Genomic DNA, 23,747 nt, shown 5'->3' on the forward strand with positions numbered 1-23,747 from the left:
CAAAAAGTTAAAAAACAAACAGAAAATGTGGCTAAACACCATGCCAATGGAATCCCAGCGTGAAAGCAACCACCGGCTGCTGCTGTGACTGACGGCTGAGGATAAAAACTGTGCGGTAAGATGCACACGCCTTTCACAATTGCCACCCTTCGTATATTAAGGTTCAGTGGAAAAGTTAGTTGTTTGTTTTACGCTGATCGCGCCATGAACTCCATTGCAGAAATGTATTTTACTCATTTACTTGTCATTGGCTTGAGTTTTTGATGTGTTAGATTGATTTTGGCTATTGTTTTTTTTATACTGTATCTTTTATGGTTGCTTCACTCAATGCTAACTAATTAGTAGAACATGCTCTGTGTTTAATGGATGCTATGTAATCTAGTTGATATCCTACTGAATCAATGAACAGAAATATGAATGAATCCTATAATGGTCTTTATTGCCATATTGAGCGGAATCGTTTTGAATTATTCAAAACTCTTGTACCAGTGAACTTTTTCACAATATTAAATATTGATGCATGTTTTCTGGCCTTTTTGGTTTTTTTTTTGGTTTTTTTTTGCACAGCTTCGTTTTGCATCCAAAGCCAGTATTATTTTGCTTCATCCACAATACTGTTGTTGTTTTGTTTCCCAACTTAAGTAAAAGCTGTGGTTTTCTGTTTATTAATCCATTGTTGTTTGACTGGCTGTTTAATTGTTATATTGTTATAATTATACTTACAACTTTTCCAAAACATTGATTATACACCATTTCATTTCAATTCAATCTTTGTTTGCCTGCTTCATTCACCAGTTAGACTCGCTCAAGATCTGGTCTGTGTGCAGTCAAATTGCATATGGTCAGGGCTCGACAATAACGATGTACCGATGGCCCGGGGCAAGTTAAAACAAAATTCGGGCAAGTAAATCCAATCAGTGATATTCCCGTCGGGCAAGTGCACTTTACTGTGCTGTACTGCGAAGAGTTTTTTTAAAAGCGGTTCTTGTTGGGTGTTGGTAAAACACAGGCTGTATAATTCCGGTGGTAATTTGCAAAACAATCCTTGGAAATCTTGAAATGGACCAATCAGAATTGTTTATTTAGACCACCACCCACAATCCGCGTTTTACCCACACCCGTTCTTGTTCACGATCAACCAATCAGCGATGGTTTGACTAGGAAAACATCTATCATGGCGTCCCTGCCAACATCGTCTAATTCTAAAACAACTTCTGAAAGAAAACACCAAAAAGTGATGAAACAGTGCCTCCTAAACAAATATTTTATTAACGGCAGCAAATCGAATGATGGCACAGGTGAGTGAATCACATTGCTGTGACAATTAGAAGTGGTCACAATGAAACACCACCGATTAGATCCAATACCAAGTGCTGATTTTGCATAAGCTACAAAATCTAGCGGTTCCATTTCTCTGTGTATTAATTATTGTTTCATTGTGGTGCACAACTTATAAATATCACTGCTTACTACGACTTCTACTTTTATTTATCAATGCAAAGTGCCTAGAAGTCTCTTGACAATCCAGATTTCCATGCAATGTCATGATCTATGTAGGAAAACAACCACAAGAAATGATAATCATTTCATCTTTATTTGAGATTCTCATGTGATGCCACAAAAATTATATGATATCATTATGGCAGTCTTTTCATTTTACATGGGGCAAGTTCGGGCAAATAGTTCTCACCTTAAGGATTCCCCATGGGCAAGTAATTTTTGTTTTTAATGTAGAGCCCTGATGGTATACTGTATATCATCCTAAAAATAACATATAAATATAAATATAATATAATATAAATAATACATATTACACTATACACAATGTAGGCTATGTTCAATAAAATTAAACCATTACCTTTACCATTACATAATGTCAACTGGAACCAGACGTCCGGGTACGTTAGATGATGTTAGCGGTTGACTTTCAATGTTCAATTTTACTTTTGCATGTATACAGCAATTATAAATGCATCTGTAAATGGCCAATGAAATGGATACATGAAAATATAAGGTTAATTTTACATTAAGTGAAGACACACTGTGGCAACAAGATCAACTCACAACCACCTTTCTGTTTTGCCAAGACTTATTTATTGAATTTAATAGTGATCCCCATTGTGTTTGCCAAAATGCTAGCACTTGCAACCTTGGAGTTATTGAGGTGAGAAAATCAAAACTATTGAACTAAAAAAAGAACTCATGGCAAAACAGGAAGATGGTGGTGCTTGATCTTGCTGCCACATCATGAACACAGTTGGACTCACGTAGCATATTAATAACACGACAAGATGTGCGCCATCCAGGAAATGCACTGACTGATGTTGTCGAGATTTGGTTAATTAAAAGTGACAGTCTGCTTTTCTCTGGTTTTGAACCGTTAATTGTCTCCAATATAATATGTATAGGGGAGGTGTGGTTTTATGCCGGAGTGGGTATTTTTTTATGAGTTATTAGCAGTAAATAGTGCAACTTCTTATGACCTAAAATATGTTTATAATGTTTGTTTAGCTGCAGACCCTTTAAAAGGGTGCGTAAGCGAACATGGAGAAGCACTTCAGCACAGCATTGTAATTTGAGACCAACCAATCATTGAACAATGCCCTCTAATTACAGAATGATATGTTCATTCCACAAGGTGAAAAATAACCACAATAGGATTATGTAAGGTTAAGATATTCATAGATATGACAAATGATTAGAACGACCCTAAACATATGTGTAACTCGCAGCAGATGCAAGGCCTGATTGAATAAAGCAATAAAACGTCCCATTTACCCAACAGTGCACACTTATAATTTAAACACTCCACTGGTCCATGAGCACACATATTTTTAGAACGAATGACCCCTATGGGAGTCAGCACTGTGATCCGACATTCACAAAACCAAACCGGAAACACAAACAAAAAAATACCAGATACTATTTTTAGATGGATTAAAATGAAACACTGTGGTTACACCAAATAAGACAACAGACAATTATTTGTAAATCTATGTGAATATGGTCTTTGTGTCAGTTTTGCTTAGCAAGAGAAAAGCCTTGGCTCTTTCAAGAGTTAGTGTGAGGTGAATCTAATGCATCTTCGCAATGAATAGTGTCCATTGATTCCACCACATCAAACTGACTTTGTCTTCACAGAGTCCCTTGCAGGGCTCTTCCTGTGGATTTTTCATGTGCAAGAAAGTATGCACACTCATCCATAGATTCCTTGAGAATACAAACAAATCATGTTGGATGAAATAGAATCTTGAATGAACTGTCATGTTAGAAATATGATGAATAAAAAAATGTGACTGGTGTTTTCCAGCACGACAAAGAGAAGATGCATAGCTAAATTAACCCAAGACCCTTGATAGGTTGAACACCTGAGACCACCTGAGAGCAATATTTGTGTAAGACCTTCAGAAGAGGAATGGAGCTATCATGACATTTATCTAGACCGCTGTGTTAATGTCAGTCTTGGAGAAGCATGATAAAAGCTGCTTGACCAAGTCGTGTTAGAATGCCTGGTCATGTTGATGTACCGATTAAAAAAAACAAAACACAGATGAGAGAATGTATCACATCTACAGAGCTCTGTCGTCAGTTGTCTACTGCCATGCATAGCATATCGATCGCCAAGGCTTTGCAAACATTGTGCCATAATCAATAGTCAGCAGACTGCTTTTCTCCTTGTTTATTATAGGGCTGGTCGTAAAGTTAAGTACGTGCCATTATCAAGAATAGCGTAGTTCCATAGATTTATTATATTTGGTCTCATCAATGTCAGAGATATTTATAACTGTAACAAGGGTACTGTGGTGTGCGGCACGAGCTAGGAACTGAGCTCACTTTACACCATCACCTTGACTAAATTCTCTCCAATCGGGGCAATGTTTCATGATCCAGTTCACTGAGAAGTTTTTCTTTCAAGAAAATGAATAACACACCGAAATACTGCATTCGGAGTGGATAGTATCGCCACCAAGCAAGCGGAACTAGCTGATCTTTGTCCAGCAAGTCATTCATTACCACAAAGTGCAATCCCAAGGGATGGGAATTGGGTTCACTGGTCATCATATGAACAGGATGAGATGTTAAAAGTACACAGAAGCAGGCAGGCTTATAAAAAATGTTACATTTTTGCATGCAGAGCTTAAAGTTCTCAGTCACTACCACAAATATCAGCACAAAGCAACAAAAACAAGCAAGAAATATGAAAATATTGATGCAGTTGGCCCTCGTTTAAAGGGGTTAACTAGTTCCAGACTCGACAATGATAAAAACATATCTGCAATATAAATGGAATATTTTCGTGGTTAGAGCATAGAAAACCTGTTTTACATACGCTTTTTAACATTATGCCCTGTCAACTTGAACTTTTGATCGTCATTCATTGTTTACAACATCGATCAATCAACCACCGATTGGTATCGGCCGATATCAGTGAAAAAGCACGGTATCGAACCAATACTTGCTTTATAACGCCGATCCCCTCCACTGATAAGCTCCGCGCTCATTGGAGCATCCACAACAAGCATGTCTGCCATGTGCTGGACTTCCTGTCTTTGCCTCACCGGGTTGGCGCTTTAAAATGGCACCCTCCAATGCTGGTGCGGCATTGGGGGGCAAGCACTTGGAGAGTGCAGGGTGCGGAGAGTTTTCAAAACTTGCTATGTGATCACCGTTGTGCAGCGCGAAAGCCTTGGTCCCAACCCACTGTATTTGCAAGTGTGGACAAAATATGGGGATGAGTACCGCCTCAGTACGGATTTGGAAGCATACATAACACTATGTAGGACTTTTAGTGCAGGAGCAAGAAACTTTCGTGTGCAGGGCTGCGTTGGGCTACGGATAACGTGTGACGGGTGTACCCTCTGCAACCACTTCTGAGTACCATGTGGTGCGTGCACGTCAGCGTGGACCGTAACAAAAGAGCTGTACACGGTAGAAACATGTGTTGTAGTTTCAGTTGTGGTGCTGAGCTGACGAGTGCTGGTATTTTGTATCCTCGCCGGGATTCTGAGGGCACAAAAGAAGGCAGCAGATGCGGCTGGAGGGGCAAAGCAGAGGCGGGCAAACCTGTTTTTCATTCAGGTTATCAGTCAATAATGTGAGAATACTAGAAATAAATGCATTGTGAAGTACAAAACACAAGTTATTGGCTGTGTTTGGCTTGAAATCACATATGAAAAAATAAAAAAATAATTAAAAATCCGTAGCTCTTGGCCATTTACAATTAGTAAAAGTAGCTCTCACAAGAAAACACCTTGGTGACCCCTAATATAGCCAGTCGTACATTTAAACATTTACACTGAATTGGCCAATTTCACTCATGGATGATCTGGATCGGCAGCAAAAACCCTAGCGCCAGGTGAGTTGTCTCAATCTCATTTCGCATATATTCTGACTATATGCAAGCAACAAACCTGTTTGGCCATTTAAAAAAGGTACTGTAAGCTAGTTTTAATTTAATTTTATGAGAAATGTAAATGTAACAAACTCCAATGGCTCACCAATTCCCTAAACCTTCATATTATCCTATTATTATCCTACTATTTGGGAACAGTGGTTTTTCCTCTTTTAATATAATTCACCCTCATAAAATGTGTTTTGTTTAGAACAGTTGGTTCTGTAGAAAGATCATATTAACACCGATATAGATCAACACTGTTCTCTCAGGAGACACAACTCATTACAAATTGTGCACACTGGGTTTAACAGAAAAGGTGTGAAAAAAATATTGCAGAGCCAAAAAATAACTTGTTCTTGAGCTTACCTTGAAGTCACAAATGCAAGTAACCATGTTCCCAATTCTTAGGCACTCGCCGTCAAACTTGCATGTGTTGGTATCACACAAAAACAGGTCCGTGTCTCGGTCATCAAAACCTGGAGAATAAAAGACAATGACAGATATTAGCAACTTTTTTTCTTCACTTCAACACCTCACATTTACTCCTTTTTAACTGAACATATTTTAAATTACATTGGCAGTCGTCATACCAGACAACATGATAAATGATTAAAATGGTTAATGTATACTGTCTATTTCAGTTAATTTCAGGGCAGACAGAGAAGCAGCAGCTCCGGGTGACCAAGCTCCTCACCCTCTTAGGGGGGGTCTAGCTACCGTAAATATGAAACTCGGACGCAATCTTGTCCTTTCAGTCACAATGCAAAGCTCATGACAATAGGTTAGGGTGGGAACATAGATCAACCGATCGATAAATTGAGTTTGCATTCTGGCTCAGCTCTCCCTTCAGCAAAATGGTCAAGTAAAGTAAAGTCAGCCACATGCAGAGACACTGTGCCGATCTGCCTGTTGACCTCACACTCCAACCTTCACTCACTCGTGAACAAGACCCCGAGATACTTGAACTCCTCCAGCTGGGCCTCCCAGCTCACTCCTAACCCAAACAGTGAAAGCCTTTTCCTAACCAAGGTACCGATGTATATTATAAGCACAGGATAGAAATAGCTTAAAATACTGAGCTAAATAACAGCATTTTTTTTCTTAATGACAAGTTGATTATTTACTTAAATAGGCAATGACTATAAAAATATCTGTGTGAGTTGCAATCCTACCAGCTTCATGGCAAAAGTCATCGGTAACCATGAGCAGGATCAGCAATACAAACTGAATGACTGAATGATTTAACAGGCCATAAAAATACAATTACAACAATATAACAAACAATTGCCAAAGATTGCATGCCATTCAAAAATGTGAATGTGGGTACTACAGAATATGAATGAAAATAAACAATATAGAGATGTGAATTTATGCATTCAAAATATACTGTCCTATTTTTCTGATTAATACTTTGATAAGTGTGGACAAAAAACATACTGTGATCATACTCCCATGATAGTAAGATGGGGAATGATGTGATTCAGGAAGCATGGGAGCTCTCCAAAGACTCCATCAAAGCATCCTGAATCAAATCAAAGAGCAACAAGAATCTGAGACTGCAGACGGAGCTTGAGGCTACCGGTCTACCTGGACTGATTGCTCTCAGAGAGCTTTCCTGTCTCTGCAGTCTGTTGTTAAAGCAGGCAATATCGCTATAATGGATAGAAGCCATGATTTTCTGTTCATTTAGAGAATCTCATTAATGACTTGTGGAGAGGTTTGAAAAATCTTCAAAAAACACATTTCCAATTTCCAATTTCAGTTTGCTTTTAAACATCAAATCCAAACTATTATCCATATTCTATGTGCTTATTTTGTTTGACTGATATTCGCTTCACGATAACTTGATCCATCTCGTTTCTGGAGATGTTGTATTATGCTTGTAGAAAATATTAAAATTATATTGTTTGTGCTGAGATGTTTTTTAAAGATATCTCGCTGTGCTGATTTTAATAAATCCACATATATTCATATGGTTGCACTAAAGCAAAGATAAATATCAAATTATGTAACACAATAGAGAAATGACTGAAATGATCTGAATATGTATGCTCGGACATGCATTTATATTTAAAGATGAATTACAAATAATACAAATGCATGTAAGCTGGCGACCAGTCCAGGGTGTACCCCGCCTCTCGCCCAAAGACAGCTGGGATAGGCTCCAGCACCCCCTGCCACCTTCGTGAGGATAAGCGGTAGAAAATGAATGAATGAATGAACAAATGCATGTAATCATAATCGGACTCGTCTGTGATCGGTCCCAAACTCTATAAGTGGAAAATGGTGTGAATTATCATCTTGATATCTTTGGACAATAGATATGAGAGTCCTGTTACCCTTCCCAGTGAACACACCACTTCAAAAAAATCCCTCTGCTCACGACAACCAAACATTCATAACGAACAGTGGGTAGAGTGATGGTGAAATGAACCTGCAATTTACCAGGGCCATAAATGACCATAAAGTGCAAGCTCTCTGTACAAATATACAGTTGCTGAGTCAAGAGCACAGACATAAGAGGTGCTTGGAGAGTCTGGATGAGACAAAGCTCAAAGCCCTTAGCCGAAAGAGGCCCATCAAAAGACAGCTGAAAAGCCACCAGAAAGTACACTCGGACAACTACTGTGGCAGACAAATTATCTTCACTAAAGGCTATTGTTACAATGACGATGATACAACTGGTTGGCTATTCAACTGGCTGACAAATACCACATGCTTTAAGAATCAGAAAAACTACAGTGGAACTTCTGAAAAAAATCTAAAAATTATTCAAAATAATCAAAAATTGTTTTTATGGTTGAACATAGAAAAAACATCTGTTCCATAGTCTAGGTTTTTGCGATTGCAACTAGCAATTATTTTCTTGTTTCGATTAATCATGTAACCAAGGGTGCCCATTAGATCGATGTGTGTCCATCACATGTGATCCCCACATCAAAAACGTCATTGTGTATTCGCTATTGTTCCTCCAAAGATGAAGCGGATAACAGACATCTCAAGTGACACACGGAAATGCAACTTTCTTCTTCATTACTCAAAAAACGGATAAACTAACTCAGCGCTATGATGCCTACATCTGTAACAACAGTTATCCATTCACTTTTGCAGGGGCTAGTTATGTAGAAACGTCTCCCCTCCCTTTTCTTGGCTCGTCCAATAAGCAGTTAGGATACACTGACAATCTCAGTGATGCTCAGAAGGTTGAAATTTCAAGCAGGAAGAACGCACACAAATATTTTTTTATTATGAATTAAGGCTCCCCTGCCCGAGACGGTGAGCGAAACACAGTTAATGGTTTAGTCCTCAGCATATCAGAAAAGAGACTCAAATGTCAAATGTTTTCCAAAAAGCTGTTGTGTGTGAATATCTTGTTTTGTCTAAAACACAAAGATTATAGGTCTGCTTTCAAGGATGACTAAGGAAATTAATTAATATTCACATTTGAAATGCTAAAATCGGAGGATATTAACATTTTTAAAAATTATTAATCGAATGCAATTGTCAATTAATTGATTCTATTGATTAATTTATTGTTTCAGCTGTAATTGTCATTAAAAAAACATATATATAAAATTTCTTTCTTTGCGATTGTCAACTAATTTAGGAGCTGATTTTAGATGTCTAGTCGCAGTCTGTATCGCCAGGTAACCACAGGACACCAAGATTCAATATCAGAAAGTCTTGCCTGTGAGGTAAACTTGCCAACTTCTATACCATGGTGATGAGTGAAACGCAGTGATGAGTATATAAAAAATTGTGTGTCTGAGGTGCCTTAACAAAATTACTTAACATCAATAACTCTCTGGTGTATGTTCCTCTTTTCTTTTATTGCTCTATTAAAGTTGGCTGCACAACAATAACAGAAACATGCTTTCAGCTTTCTGATTTCTCACACAAATGATTATGAGTGAATAGAATTAGCATTTATCATGTCTGATGTGATTGCCCTACTTCTCTGCAGACAAAAAATTAATACAGATATTCTTAGACTGCCCTTTCCACACCAAACCATTGGCTGTCTAGACACACCAGATGGCGAGATTGTCTACACACCAGAAAAAAAAAAAACACTAAATATATGGCACAGTATTGTTTTGAAATGTATATATTATTGCTTTATAATGCATCACTGTGTTACATCATGCAATGGTCCAGTAGTAATAAACCCAAAAATTGTGGAGAAGGAACATTTCATTTTATTTTCTAATGCCTTCAGGTGTTTTCTGAGTTTAATTATTATCTCTGTCGAGGGTTTGATGTGCACACAGCATGCAGAGCTCATGCCGCACAGCCCTCGCTTATATAATTACACATAGCCTGCACACATTGCTCAGCCAATCCAAGATCAAATGTGAATCATTAACATATTTACAAAGCCAATATTTCACTGCAGAGTGGAGACATAAATAACACAAAATACATTACAGCACTGCATTTAAATTTGTCTAGATTCATGTAAAAAAATTGGTTTTGAAATGGAATTGGAATTTTTTTAAGTAAAGTCGAAAAATATGTTTTTTTTAGTTTGTTTTTTAGGGGTGTGGCTGTTGTCTCACCTCACTAGCATTCATAATATAATATGTCTGAAGCGAATGGAGCGTAGTTACATCTGGTATCGTAAACGCTACATGGTCGGAACTTTGTGAACTTCAGGTGCAGCAAACAACAGTCAAAGAGAACGACAGTATTAACCAAAACCAAAATGCATAAAAGACAGCTTAACGTACAACAATTAAGTATTCTATGTGGGTACTTTTAACTGTTATTTACAAACTGCACAACAAAGCATGTTTAGTACTCCAGCCAGGCTTTTTCCAGACTCAGTAAATCAATGTGTATCATTAGAGCTGCAACAATTAACCAATTGATTAATCATTAATCCATTATCCAATTAATCAACCACTAAAACATAACACTGGTGTATGCTGTTTTTTTCAGCAGGGTAGGAATTCTGTCCATATCAATGCATTAAAAGTTATATCATTTTGCCTTGTATTGCCCTATGGTGATAATGCATTTTGATGACGGAATCCACAACATTTACAAGGACAAGCTTCAACTGTGGTTATTTTTGCATCATTTTCTGCATGTAAAACCATAATTATATACAAAATGTGTTTTCAGTTAACATTTGTGGGTGTCTGGAACTAATTTATGGGATTATATTTAACGTGAAAATTTGCTTTGGTCTGCTTTCGTTTGAGTCAGACCTTCTGCAACAACATATTAAAACGTTAACCAAGGCACCAATGTATGTGGGGTGCCATCTGTCTCAACCTCAACAGAGATAGAATCAGGACAAAAATCTACAGGAGTCTGTCTCAAGCACTCGAGTAAGGGCACAGGGTTAGCTCGAAAGACAATACATTATGGAGGGGTTGAGCCAATGGGGCAGCGAAGAGAAAATAATGTATGTACCTAATTGTATCAGCTGTTGTCAATTGCCAGGAGTGGCAGGTTTTAAAGGGGACCTATGTTGGATCACGAATGGATCCGGAAGTGGACACTGTACAGTCTGAAGTTTCTCAAAGAAAGAGGTTACTCCCAATGGTAAGTAGCTTTAGCATTTCAACAGCATCAGTAACATGTAATGTGTTTAGCAGGACTACCAGTGTGTAAAAAAAAACTTGGGTAGAACTATTAGCAACCCCACTTCCTCTATGCTACAAAGTCAAGCACTTTTGCACCATTCTTTTAGGGCTCACTTCCAAATGCACCTTATTATCTGAAATGTGGCATAGTTTAACACAAGAATACAACATTCTAAGGCCCAGAATACAACATTTATAGGTCAGAAAAGTGGAAAAAGCATAATAAATCTCCTTTAAGACAACACTTGAATGGGGAGTGTTTCTGCTCACCAGGACTGAATCAGGAAGATGGTTCCACAGGAAAGGAGCATGACAGCTTTACCTCCCATTCTACATTAAAAGATTCTTTGCACTACCAGTAAATGTATGCTCTGGGTGCATTGTGCTAGGTTGACAAGGTGCCTCAAGCTTTTTAAAGTATAATGGTGCCTGGACATTTAGTGCATTGTCGGTGATGAGACGGAGTTTAGATACAATTAAAAAATGTACTTGTTTCCAGTGCAGTGAAGCTAGCATCGGAGAAGTAAGGACGGTGCTTGTGCTGGAGGGTGTTAGAATACTTACATGTCCATCTTATAAATATGCCACTACCATAAAGTCATTGCATTAGTCTGTCTTAGACAAACTCGATCTATGTATGTTATAATCAAAAAAACACAAAAGGATCTGAAATATCCAAGTTGAGAGCACAGGGCACACTAGTGGTCAATTTGACATTTTATTATTTGACATTTTCATAACTTACTAGAGGTGGCACGGCGGTCTAGTGGTTAGCGCGCAGACTTCACAGCTATGAGACCAGGGTTCAATTCCACCCTCGGAGTGTGGAGTTTGCATGTTCTTGCATGCGTGGGTTTTCTCCGGGTACTCCGGTTTCCTCCCACATTCCAAAAACATGCTAGGTTAATTGGCGACTCCAAATTGTCCATAGGTATGAATGTGAGTGTGAATGGTTGTTTGTCTCTATGTGCCCTGTGATTGGCTGGCGACCAGTCCGGGGTGTACCCCGCCTCTCGCCCGAAGACAGCTGGGCTCCAGCACCCCCCGCGACCCTCGTGAGGAAAAAGCGGTAGAGAATGAATAATTTACTAGACCGGTCCTGGTCTGAGACTGTCTCTTACTGGAGATAATTGGAGAAATAAAGAACGTGCATTTCGGGAAAAGTGGAACCTGGGTGTGGAGGAGCGGGATTTTGTGGCCGTAGGTTTGTGGTAAGATTTGTTTGTAGTCAGTCATATGCAGTGGTCTGGACAGCATGCAGCAAGTTCGCCTTTATCGTGTGGCTGCCAAGTTAGCTGGAGGTAAAGTTGTTGGGGGCAGTGGAAGAAAAGGCAATTCCAGAATAGGTTTAAGATAAAGAGGAGTGTAGCTGAGTCGTGTGGCTGCGTGTCATCAGAATGTCAGAAGACACAGAAGGATACAAAGACAGAGATAACCACATGATAAGCAACATGAGTGCAGCTAGTTGCTGTCTGAAGCTTTGCATCTGCTCGTACTGTCAATGGTCCCTTTGGAAGAAAACAGAAATATAATCTTCCAATGCTGTAATTCTCCATGCTCTCACAAAAAAAGATAATTTGCTTTATTTGTGCTGGTAGTGAGAGACACTCAGCAGGAACAGGGTATCTTGCATGCAGGGTCATTGCCAATAATGTCTGTCTGCAGGACAGACTATGTATTAATTGATCCCACACCAACAGTCCAGAAGCTATGTGAACCACTACAATCCATTCCAATGGCCTTAAAATGCTTTTTAATTCACTGACACACGTCTAAGCAATACAGGAATAATGCACTTTTTTGGAATTTTGCTCATCATCTACAATCCTTATGTGAAAGAAGAACACATTTATTTCCCTATTCTGTGTATTCTAACGAGGGAAAACAAGTTAGTGTGAGCTAGCTTAGAGCATGTATTCACAACTACATTAATGATAACATGTAATAGAGGATTACAGTATTTTGCTGTATTTTCATGATTTAAAATATTACTTCTTTTCTTGACATCGATCACATAGCCCGGGAGCTTATGCTACTGACATCAACAACAGCAGCACAGAAACAGTGACGGCACTTCCATTATCCGCTCTAATTAGGATGGCTGTGTCTTCCAGCACAAGACTTGTGCTCCAGTGCTCAGGTAAAAAAAAATGCTGACAGCAAACAAGCAGTTGTTGAGTTGCCGTAGTGAAATTTTGACCTCACTATCCACTCCACTGAGACTAGACCAGGGGTGTCAAACTCATTTCGCATCGTGGGCCACATACGGCCTAGGGAGATGTCAAGTGGGCCGGACCATTAAAATTATACCATACTCTGCTATAAATAACCAAAATATCATGTCTTTCCTTTGTTTTGGTGTAAAGAAGCACAAGAACATTAGGAAAATATTGAAATTGAATGAACTATCCTTTTACAAAACATTTAATGAAACACCTCATATTTCCTTAGACAAATGTGCAATTTACTTTTATCATTCACAAATATGCATTGCAACTGATCCCACTGATTGTACAAAGGCACAAAACTTTAATTGGTACTGAAAAATATAGTAATGCACTTTAAGATTAAATGAGACTTTTAAAGAAAGGGATTTTTAAACCACTTACACATACGCATATAAAATCTAAATGTAATCCCTGCGTACACCTTACAAACTAAGGAGAGTGATTTTAAATGTGTAATGAAGAAAGTGTTCGCCTGTCCTGTTCGCTGTGATGAGTCTCGTAGTGGCGTCGAATATTATATTCCTTCAATACCGAAACTTGTTGCAAACACACCAAGCACAAAGGTTTTCCGTGCATCTCTGTAAATAAATAGGACGTGGTCCATTTTTCTTTGAAAATTCTACACTCCTTATCTACTTTTCTCCGTTTGGATAACGACATTTTGGCTAATGAGGGTGTAGCGGAGAGGTAGAGACCAAGGTATTAACAACGTCGTAACAAGCAGCAGATGGCGCATTGATACCGTCTGCTGTTCTCAGTGATGTGGCTTGTCTTCTACTCTGATGGAAAGAGTGCGCCCCTTAGCGGATAATCCATGAATTTCAGCAAATTAAAAATATTAATTCCATGTCTTTTATGCATTTTTTCCACTTTCAAATTATCCTGCGGGCCTGATCGAACCTCCTTGGGGGCCGGTTCCGGCCCGCGGGCCGTATGTTTGACACCCCTGGACTAGACCAACCTTCTTTCAGGGCTCACTTCCAATTGCGAAAACCTCATTATCTGAGATTTTGGCATCATTTAACAGGAGAAAACAACATTCTAACGACATTTATAGGTCAGAAAAGTGGAAAAATGTATAATACGTCCCCTTTAAAGTGATAGTTTTGAGGTCACTTACTTGTTGACAACCATACAGAAAGTCAAGCACTTTTGTTGGCTGATTCAGGGTTAATTTAGCACCAAAATAAGAAACCAGTTTCGATACAAATCCCTAAAAATGCCTTAGTGTCGCCCAGTGGCATAGGCCAGGACATTTACACTTCTCCTCCTGCCTTGTCGTTCCAGAAGGATGTTACAGTAAACTGAATAATTGAAGAAAACAAGCCGACAAACATCAAATATTAAAAAGGTAATGTTTATATGCTAACGATTAAGATGACAAGCGAAGCACTTACTTGCCTAAAAAAGAGCACTTGTCAGCCAAATGCATCTTGCCCTTCCTACCTGGAATTGTGCAAGCCCTTTTTCAGCACTGTGCTGCTGAATAATTAAGTAAAGTAAATTAATCATGAAGGCTGAACAATCACCATGGCAAGGTATCCTTTCTTGACCTTACCACTTCAATGCACTTTATCCCAATAACTTTGCAACAGGTTTTCATGTGTAGCAAAAAAATGTGTTTAGAAGGTCCTAAACAGGTAATTTTTGACGCAATGCAAACTTTTTTTTTGCCTTCAACATCCTTTTTTTACATCATTTTTAAATATGCAGCCCTTGGTGGAAAAAGTTGGGCATCCCAATAAAGGAAAAAAAAACAAAGCTCCCACCAAATCAGACATGGAACTAAGACAATCTCAATAAAGTCCTATAAACTTAACACATAAGCTGAAACGACAATGAACATTTTAAAACTTTGTGTGTGTGAAGCAGCGGATAGAGCATCAGCAATTAGCTTGTCAAGGTGATTATAATCAACATTGTACAACATCTGACAAACACTTGCCTTTAGGCTTTGACTGTGACTCAACAGAGTAGCCATTATTTTTTTTTTTGACCATCAGGAAGTCCATGGAAGAAAATTAAGTTTCATCATTTTCATGTAGTCCTAGCACTCTTAGTGCAGCAGCAGTGGCGGAGCCAGGAATTTTTCATTGGGGTGGCCAAGATGAGACCATTACTCACATACAGTCATGGAAAAAAAATATTAGACCAGCCTTGTTTCTTCAGTTATTTGTTCACTTTAATGACTAGTACAATTAATGGTATTTTGTTTACCGATATGTACCGGTATACTGGTGTAGAGTCTTCCAATGATCAGAAAATGACTTATACCAGTATAAATGTTAACTGTTAACAAGCCAGGTTGATGACTGTGCACTGTGGCGAATATATAAGATGAATAAAACACTGTCATTGTGAGCAGAAGGAACATTCGTGTGTGGAAGTACTCGGCAAGTACTCAGTCATGGCACAAAATCATTATCAACACAACGATCCCCTCCCAACCTGAACACGTTGAAATGGAGATAAACGTGCCTGATGACCAAGTGCAGATTCAGAGTGGCAAAATACGAGAAGGACGTTTATTTTTAAATGTCGCATTCTCAACAGGACAGACTTCTTTGGCCGTCCTTCAAAATAAGAGCGCCGTTTGCCCCATGTCTGCGTGAAGAAAACAAAAGTATCATAAGAAAATATCTTCCATATGCCGTTGGAATTGCATGGGTGACTACATCTTCCTTAACAACAAGCACAGGCATTACAGTTTGTTGAAACTTTAATAGCAGTGTGTGCAGAGGCTTACATCTCATTAGAAAAGTTGGCTAGTTTGTTACCAATAAATAAATGTGCTTTACAATATGAGACAAATGGATTTCATTATATGGCTTCAGGTTTGTAGCTTTATACACAACACTGAATTTAAAAATGTATTTCATTTTATATCATCATATCATGATAGATGGCGCCGCGGACGGCTGCCTCGGTGTGTTGGTGCGCATTGTTTAGCTTTGTTTTATGTTGTGTATGCACCTACTATACCAAAACAAATTCCTAGTATGTGTTTGATCATACCTGGCAATAAACCTTTTCTGATTCTGATTCTGATTCTGATCCCAAAAATATCATGATATATAAGAATGTCCATATCGCCCAACCTTAATACATACCTTTGATCTTGCCCTGAAGCTAAGATCCATGAGTTTGAAAGGCTTAAAGTTGGACTTAACATTCAAAGCCGTGGTATGACTCAAGGTGTCCAACACTGTCAGGGAGATTACATTTCCTCTTCACTTTTGCATCTGATCTGTTCTGTCTAGCCATTGATATCAAGGCATCAGTGCCACCGCTAAGATGAAAGTCCAGCCTTCAGACCTTCTATTATCATGGGAAACATGGCCGTTTGTGTAGAGTTTGCATGTTCTCCCTGTGCGTGCTCCAAATTGTCCATAGGTATGAATCTGAGTGTGAATGGTTGTTTGTCTAGATGTGCCCTGTGATTGGCTGGCGACCAGTCCAGAGTGTACCCCGCCTCTAACCCAAGGACAGCTGGGATTGGCTCAAGCATACCTGCAACCCTAGTGAGGATAAGCTGCATTGAAAATTGATGGATGGATCATTTTTTTGTGCACCATGTTTTGTGTATATGTATATAGAGATAAGCCGGACAATCCTTACAGATAATGCATTGTTTTCGGATACGAGTATGAAACAAGTACATTTCACAAGTACACTGGCAAGTTAAAAACTGCTTGTGGTGCGTTGTCACATTGCCTCCACTTTTCTTCGGCTCATCTCTATTTGGGTTTGTATCTAGGCTTACTTGGTAAACTTGTTTCATAACGTACGGTGCGATTCGGTGCGGATGTTTGTCTTATTCCGTGAAGTCACCATAAAACAGACATGCTACCTACAACATAAAAAATGTGTGAATTTTCAGCTGGCAGTACACAAACAGTGGTAACCGTAACCGATTGTCTGCTGCATTGACTGGCCACAGCATTAGGTACACCTGCAAAGTAGCCGCGTCAAACACTCCTATATGGCTATGGTCAAATATTACACCCCTCCCAATATGTTGCAGTATGCATGTTGTAGTCTTAAACAGTGCATTTCACAAGAGAGCTGTATACTGCTTGTGTCCCTGCTGGTCCTTCTTTTCATCTGCCCTCTTCTGATTTGGCTGGTGAGATAGTCACTTAGAGTCAACAGTTGACAAGGCTGATTATTTCCCTGTTTGTATCATTGAATGTTTGCATGAATCACTAATTTCAGATGGCCAAATCAACCTTTTACAATATTTTTCCAAGAAACACATATATATTTGGAATTTAACACGTTAATATTAACAGACTGCCAAACTGTGTAAGACATGGGTTGAAATATATGCCTTTTCATTTAGATTCAGTGTCAACAAAGACTTTACCCCGCTTTATGCATTCGTAGAGCATCAACACCAATCAACCAACAGGTTTTCCTTCATTCACTCAGGCTCACCACACTCATTAGTGTTGATTGTAGCCTCAGAAGGCAGCTGTTTTATGTGAAGGTTCTAGCACCATGCAGTGACCACAATTAATGACCAGCTTCTGGACATATTGGAGCATTTTGCTATAAAACAGCCAGACAACATTTCAAGAGGTGGATCCAAAGAGAGGGACATCAAGTTGTAATTGGAGTTGGAAGTGTATACTTGAAAAGGCACTTGTCCCTTTGCCCTGACTTGATGCCAAGAGACAGGTTTTTTTCAACAAACAAAAATCCTTATTACAGTGGATCCCTGCATATTTACCATTCAGCATGTGCGACATTACATGCAGATTTTTTTGTGTTTTTCTCCCCCGAAAAAGCCCCTTGTTTGCAGAATAATGATATCACCTCAGTATTGCCACTTATTGTATTGCAGACTAGTGGCCAAAATAAATTTATGCTGGGCTTTTTAACAAGAAACTTGCTTAAGGCCTTCTCAAAACCAAATGTCTGTAAATTCACTTTTCTATTGCTTAGTGACTTTGTGCTGGCATATGAAGTGCCTTTAATTGATACATTCATCTCAATAGGACCCGTCTGCATAACCCCTGGAAAGCAACAAAATGTTAAGTGTAATTTTGGGACACCTGACGCTTAATGTAGTCTGCAACTGTTGTACTTCATAAACTCCTGATTAAAATTTGAAAGCCAATTGAAAAATTGCAAGAATTTGTGATTTCTGAATCACCGTCAGAGCTAGAAGAAGCTTCTTTCAAACACATTACTCCCTGAAGCTGATTCTTCCTCATCAAGGCTCGGAAGCATGGCTAAAGCCTTCATAACTGTCATTTTATTTCTATTTGTCATTTTTGTTTCTCTTGGGTGTATGAATGTGAATGAATGTTTGGTGTTGGTCGGAGAGGCTGTAGGCACAAATTGGCAGCCACATTTCCGCCAGACTACACCAGGCCACCTGTGACTACAGATGTACATTACCACCATCAGTGTGTGATTGAGGAGTGAATGAATAATGGCTGCACCATGTTGTGAAGTGCTTTGGGTGCTTTGAAAAGAGCTATAAAACCTAATCTGTTATGATTATTATAACTATGTTTGAGCTTCACAGAGCATAAAAACAGACAATAGAGCAGTAGAAAGAGTGTGAAGATGTAGCAAATAGTGAAATATGACACCCCTGTACGCATGTACAACAGCTGTAAATAGTTTGATTTGTATTAACTGTATATTACCTTGATTTTGCACTTTTTTTGTTTCTGTAAACCTAGTATTTCCCCTCGTGGGACTAATAAAGGCAACTGTAAAAATCTGAAACAAGCTGTAAAAATCTTGCAGTCAATTTGACTGCTATGGTCATTCTAGGTAATAATGCTCATATCTCTTCTGTGTTTTGAAATTGTAATGATAAAACAATGTTAGAATAAAATATACACATATTTATGAAAAGTCAGGGACCTATTAGTCCATTTTTTAACCAATTTATTACATTGGCAGAGTGTTAAAATGTCAAAATCTTGGCAAAATAATTGACATTTTCTGTCAGGTATTCACACTGTCATGATCTCATGATGGCAGAGGTAAAAATAGCTTTCTCTTTGAATATGGTCAGATTGTTAAACTGCATCAGCAAGGCCTCAGACCCCAGAAAAATGACCCCCAAAAAATGTCACCACCCCTGAGCTGGAGGATCTAATTGGCTCTGCGTCTAGAAGACGGGACAATCCACAACCCCAATGAAGGTTATTACTAGTGCCGACTGCAGTCCAATATCCGTCAAACAGAATCTGTAAGTGAAGGGTTTTAAGTCGGGGTGTCCCGATTCAATATTGATGTTTTTTATTGGGCCAATACTGTATAAAAAGACGCTCAGAGCTGAGTACAATACTTGTCATGCACAAGTTTGCCATGGTGGCACTGAACTTGAAAGCTTAACACGACCAACCTCATCGCCAACATGAAGAGGCGTCACACGGGAAACTCTCATCGGAGGCAAAATGTCATTAGCTATAACAAAAAAGAGCGAGGCCTGTCAGTGGTGACTAATGTTGGGTTTAAATGTTTCATTGAGCACCTCGATATCCACTATATCATGCCTAGCTGTCACTAACATTGTGGATGAAACTATGAAACTATATCCCACATGCATAAACAACTATAAACAGTGTTTTAGTTTTTCTCATATATAGTGTTGCTGCCTATTGTTGTCTAAGTAGCATCAGCACAACAAGACAAGTCAAAAGTATGCATGACTCACACTTTTCTTATATTCAACATTACAAAATAATAATAGATCCGGCCATATCGGCATCATGATCTGGGGTGCTTATTCTTTCAATTGAAGAATGGCACGTCAGGTTGTGCAGGGGCATCAAACGGTAGATGGCAATGTGTAAATATTGCGGCGGGGAGGGGGGGTCCCTCATGACTAATGTGGTTATGACTGGCTGTTCCAGCAGGACAACGACACAGTCACAATGTCTCCATGACAAAGGACTTCTTGCAGAGAATAACATCACTCTTTTGGACTCTTTGGTATTCATGTTCCCCTGATCTAAATCCAGTTGAGGACATTTGAGGATGGATGGCAAGATAACTTTACAAAACTGTGCATCAGTTCCAGACAGTGGATGACCTCAATGAAGCCATCTTCACCATCTGGAGCAACAGTCCCACTTGCCTCCTGGAAACACTGGCATCGAGCATGCCCAAACAAATTGTTGAGCTGATTAACAAGAATGGCACAAATAATCAATGATTCCTTTTTGGAAAATTGTATTTCTTTTTTTTTTTTTTTTTTTTTTGCTCTGGTCTTGACTTGTGATCAGCTGATGACCGCTGATTCAATTTAATTTTTTTCATATCACTCTACTTACCTTTACTTAGAACATCCTTAAGATCCAACAGTGCACAATGTACATGTTTCATTCATTCATTCATTCATTTTCTACCGCTTATCCTCACGAGGGTCGCGGGGGGTGCTGGAGCCTATCCCAGCTGTCTTCGGGCGAGAGGCAGGGTACACCCTGGACTGGTCGCCAGCCAATCACAGGGCACATATAGACAAACAACCATTCACACTCACATTCATACCTATGGACAATTTGGAGTCACCAATTAACCTAGCATGTTTTTGGAATGTGGGAGGAAACCGGAGTACCCAGAGAAAACCCACGGGTGCACGGGGAGAACATGCAAACTCCACACAGAGATGGCCGAGGGTGGGAATTGAACCCTGGCCTCCTAGCTGTGAGGTCTGCGCGCTAACCACTAGACCGCCGTGCCGCCCTGTACATGTTTCAACTGGTCATAAAATTTTCATTTGGCATATACTGCTTAGAGATGCAAAATAAAAAAAAAAATAAATCCTATTCAAATCACATTCACTCTCAGCCACATTCAGAGTCTCATTCGGCACTGGCAGCAGATTTTAGTTGTACTGTTTTCATGACAACACATCCCATATTTATCCATGATTTGGCTGTAAAATGACACTGGTGTAAACATATACAGTATCCTGTACATATATTCAGCTGTGCCTATTGTCATTGTTGAGAAATGCCACATAGCGTTGGGAGGATAGTCACAGTCAGATTATATAGAGTGCTATATGATTGTTGTCAGGAAAATTCTAATGACATTTCACGGTGCAGCACAATCAATTTTCCGTATTCTTGAATTCATCTCATTAGTCAATGCAGGTGGATAGTGTGTGTATGTATGTGCATCCACGCTCACTGTTCTCAGTCTACTGTATGCACTTAAGCATCCACAAGGAGCATCAGCTAAAAGCTTTTGTCTAAATGCACATGCAAGTGTCAAAGCGAGTGAGGAGGGTGGCAAGTGTGCATTTGGACAGGATATGCACCATTATCAGTCATTAGCAGCAAATCATCACCACCGATCACAATCGGCAAACCATGAATTATCACTGTGGTGTACAACAATGTGAGAAATGAGTCCAATAGGAAAACACAACTTTCTTCATCAAATGATTAAAAAGTGAACATAGCCATTCAGAAATTAAACTCCATTGTAATGTGAATCATCACTCCACAAACCTCATTATGTGCTTTTGCAATCACTAAGATGACATTACCACCAGTCTGACACTGGAACCATTCTGTGTAAAAGATGTCACCTAAGATTCAAGCTGCAAGTCATTCATATTGACGTGCAGCTCTTATGAGCTATAACATCAATACTGTACTGGTGATGGCCACAAGCGTGTGTAATTGGCCGGGAGCTATTTTAAGGGCTTGGACTTGGACAGGCAACAGGGGAAATATATGGCTGCACAATCGTTTGATTTAGAAAAGGGAGTCCTAGTCCCCCCTGTTTAATCCCTCTGGCCATTGAGGAGAGTAAGTTGTTTCCCTCAGTCCAATGCTCAACAACATACTGCAGAATCCCAGAGTTCAAATGAGCCCTTGTCATTAAATGAAGCATGCGTGCATTCCAAAAATAAAGGTACAAGTAACTGCATTGGCCATAACAAATACGATATATAATCTGATATGAATCCAAAATATTGTGTGGGGATAACTCAAAGGCATGTGTGCATGCTCTTGAGTCTGTCCCCATCCCTATCTAACTGAACCATGTGCCTTCAAAAGCACCAACACACAAGCGCACGCACACAGTCCTAATCCGACAACGGCGCATATGTCCATCAATGTTGTTTATGCTTAACTTCTAATATGTGAAGCTTTGAAGGCAGAGTGTGTGCATTGCAAACTCCTCACCGGAGCAGTTCCAGCCGGTGGGTGTCTGACAGTCGCTGAGGGAAGAAGGGAAGGCGCGCAATTGTTCCACAGGTAAAGAAGCGAAGAATGAGAGCAACGTGATCCGGAGCCAACCTCCCGTCGTCCCGCTCCGGTGGTTCAGTCGCCCGGGCTCGTTGCGTGGAGCCTGTGCCGCCACTGAGAGACCCATCGCGGCCACGCTTCACTGGCTCCGGCGAGAGACGCACACGAACAATAACAACTCCAATCCCGTCTGATTCTGCGGGGCGCTCATACACCGACTGCAGAGCATTTTCCAAACGACACTGCGCGCCCCATGGAAGCGCCCTTTGTGCAGCAATCAAGCGCTGCGACCGGGCGATGAATGGGCGACGTCTCCGCGTTGAAAAGTTAGCCGAATAATTGCGTGGAAGGGTGATGCTCGATGGTCAAAAGGACGGGGCAAGATATAGAGATCCAAAAGAGACTGCGAAACTGTGGAAGTAAATGTTGCAAGAATCCCGCTGTTTGTAATATAATGTTAGAATATCCACGGGTTGAAGAAGCACGCTCCCGTTTGCGTGAAGTGCTGACTTTGGAGGCTCAACGTATCTCTGTCTCTCTCTTCCCTTTCGCTCTCCTTTCCTCTCTGGTTATGATCACGTGGATTGCGCGCGTGTGTGTAAGTGTGTGTGGTTAGTAATAATTGGAATATCTCCACTGAAGTGGTGACAAGGAAAGACAAATTGATAAAAATATAGCAGGAAAATGACAAATGAGTGAGTGTAATGTGAGAAGTAGCCTAATGTGTTTTATCTTGTCTTGCATTAACTTTCTGAGTGTTGACTTTTGTAGGGACTGCATGCAAATGTCTCAGGATTTCTTTTTTTCTACCAAAAATATATAAAAAAACACCACCACCGTCAACCAGTCATGGGTTTTTTTTTGCTTCTGTTTAGTTATTTTGCTGTTGAGTAATCCCGCACAACATTATGCGTTGAATTTATTTTTTCAAAAATATATGATTTAAAAAATCATTGATTTATGGTTGAATGCAGCCTATTCGTTAAAAAAATGCATATTTAAGCAAATGTCACATATTTGACTAAATTCATCATTTTCAAGCAGAAAATTGTTAAATAAACCAAAGTACAGATACAAGGCATTCAGAAGATGCATTCAAAGATGGTTTGACAATATGTCGTTTTACACTGGCCACTAGGTGTCAGTAATGTTAGGGTAATCTTTAGTGAGTGAAGGGGGCCACGTTGATGTTTTTATATATATTTTTAAAATGTTGTAAAGGAGGCTAAAACTTGAAAAATACTGTATTTAAAGTCAATGCTTTGTTTTATTATTCATTATTAGTATCAATATTTCA

General features: G+C 39.4%; 1 protein-coding gene across 1 annotated transcript in view; it reads right to left on the bottom strand.

Moving 5' to 3' along the window:
- Nucleotides 1-23,011, bottom strand: part of LOC131136231 (tomoregulin-2) — a 128,425-nt gene extending 105,414 nt beyond the window's left edge. Inside the window, exons 1-2 of the mRNA XM_058082861.2 lie at nt 22,388-23,011; nt 5,762-5,871 (exon numbers count right to left, since the gene is read on the bottom strand). Coding sequence (XP_057938844.1) covers nt 5,762-5,871; nt 22,388-22,577 — 300 coding nt within the window. The 5' untranslated portion in view covers nt 22,578-23,011. The remainder of the gene's footprint in view (nt 1-5,761; nt 5,872-22,387) is intronic.
- Between the last annotated feature and the right edge of the window lie 736 nt (nt 23,012-23,747).

This window comes from Doryrhamphus excisus, linkage group LG12 (genome assembly GCF_037039965.1).
Source record: "Doryrhamphus excisus strain RoL-2023G ecotype Guam linkage group LG12, RoL_Dexc_Guam_v1.1, whole genome shotgun sequence".
NCBI lineage: Eukaryota > Metazoa > Chordata > Actinopteri > Syngnathiformes > Syngnathidae > Doryrhamphus > Doryrhamphus excisus.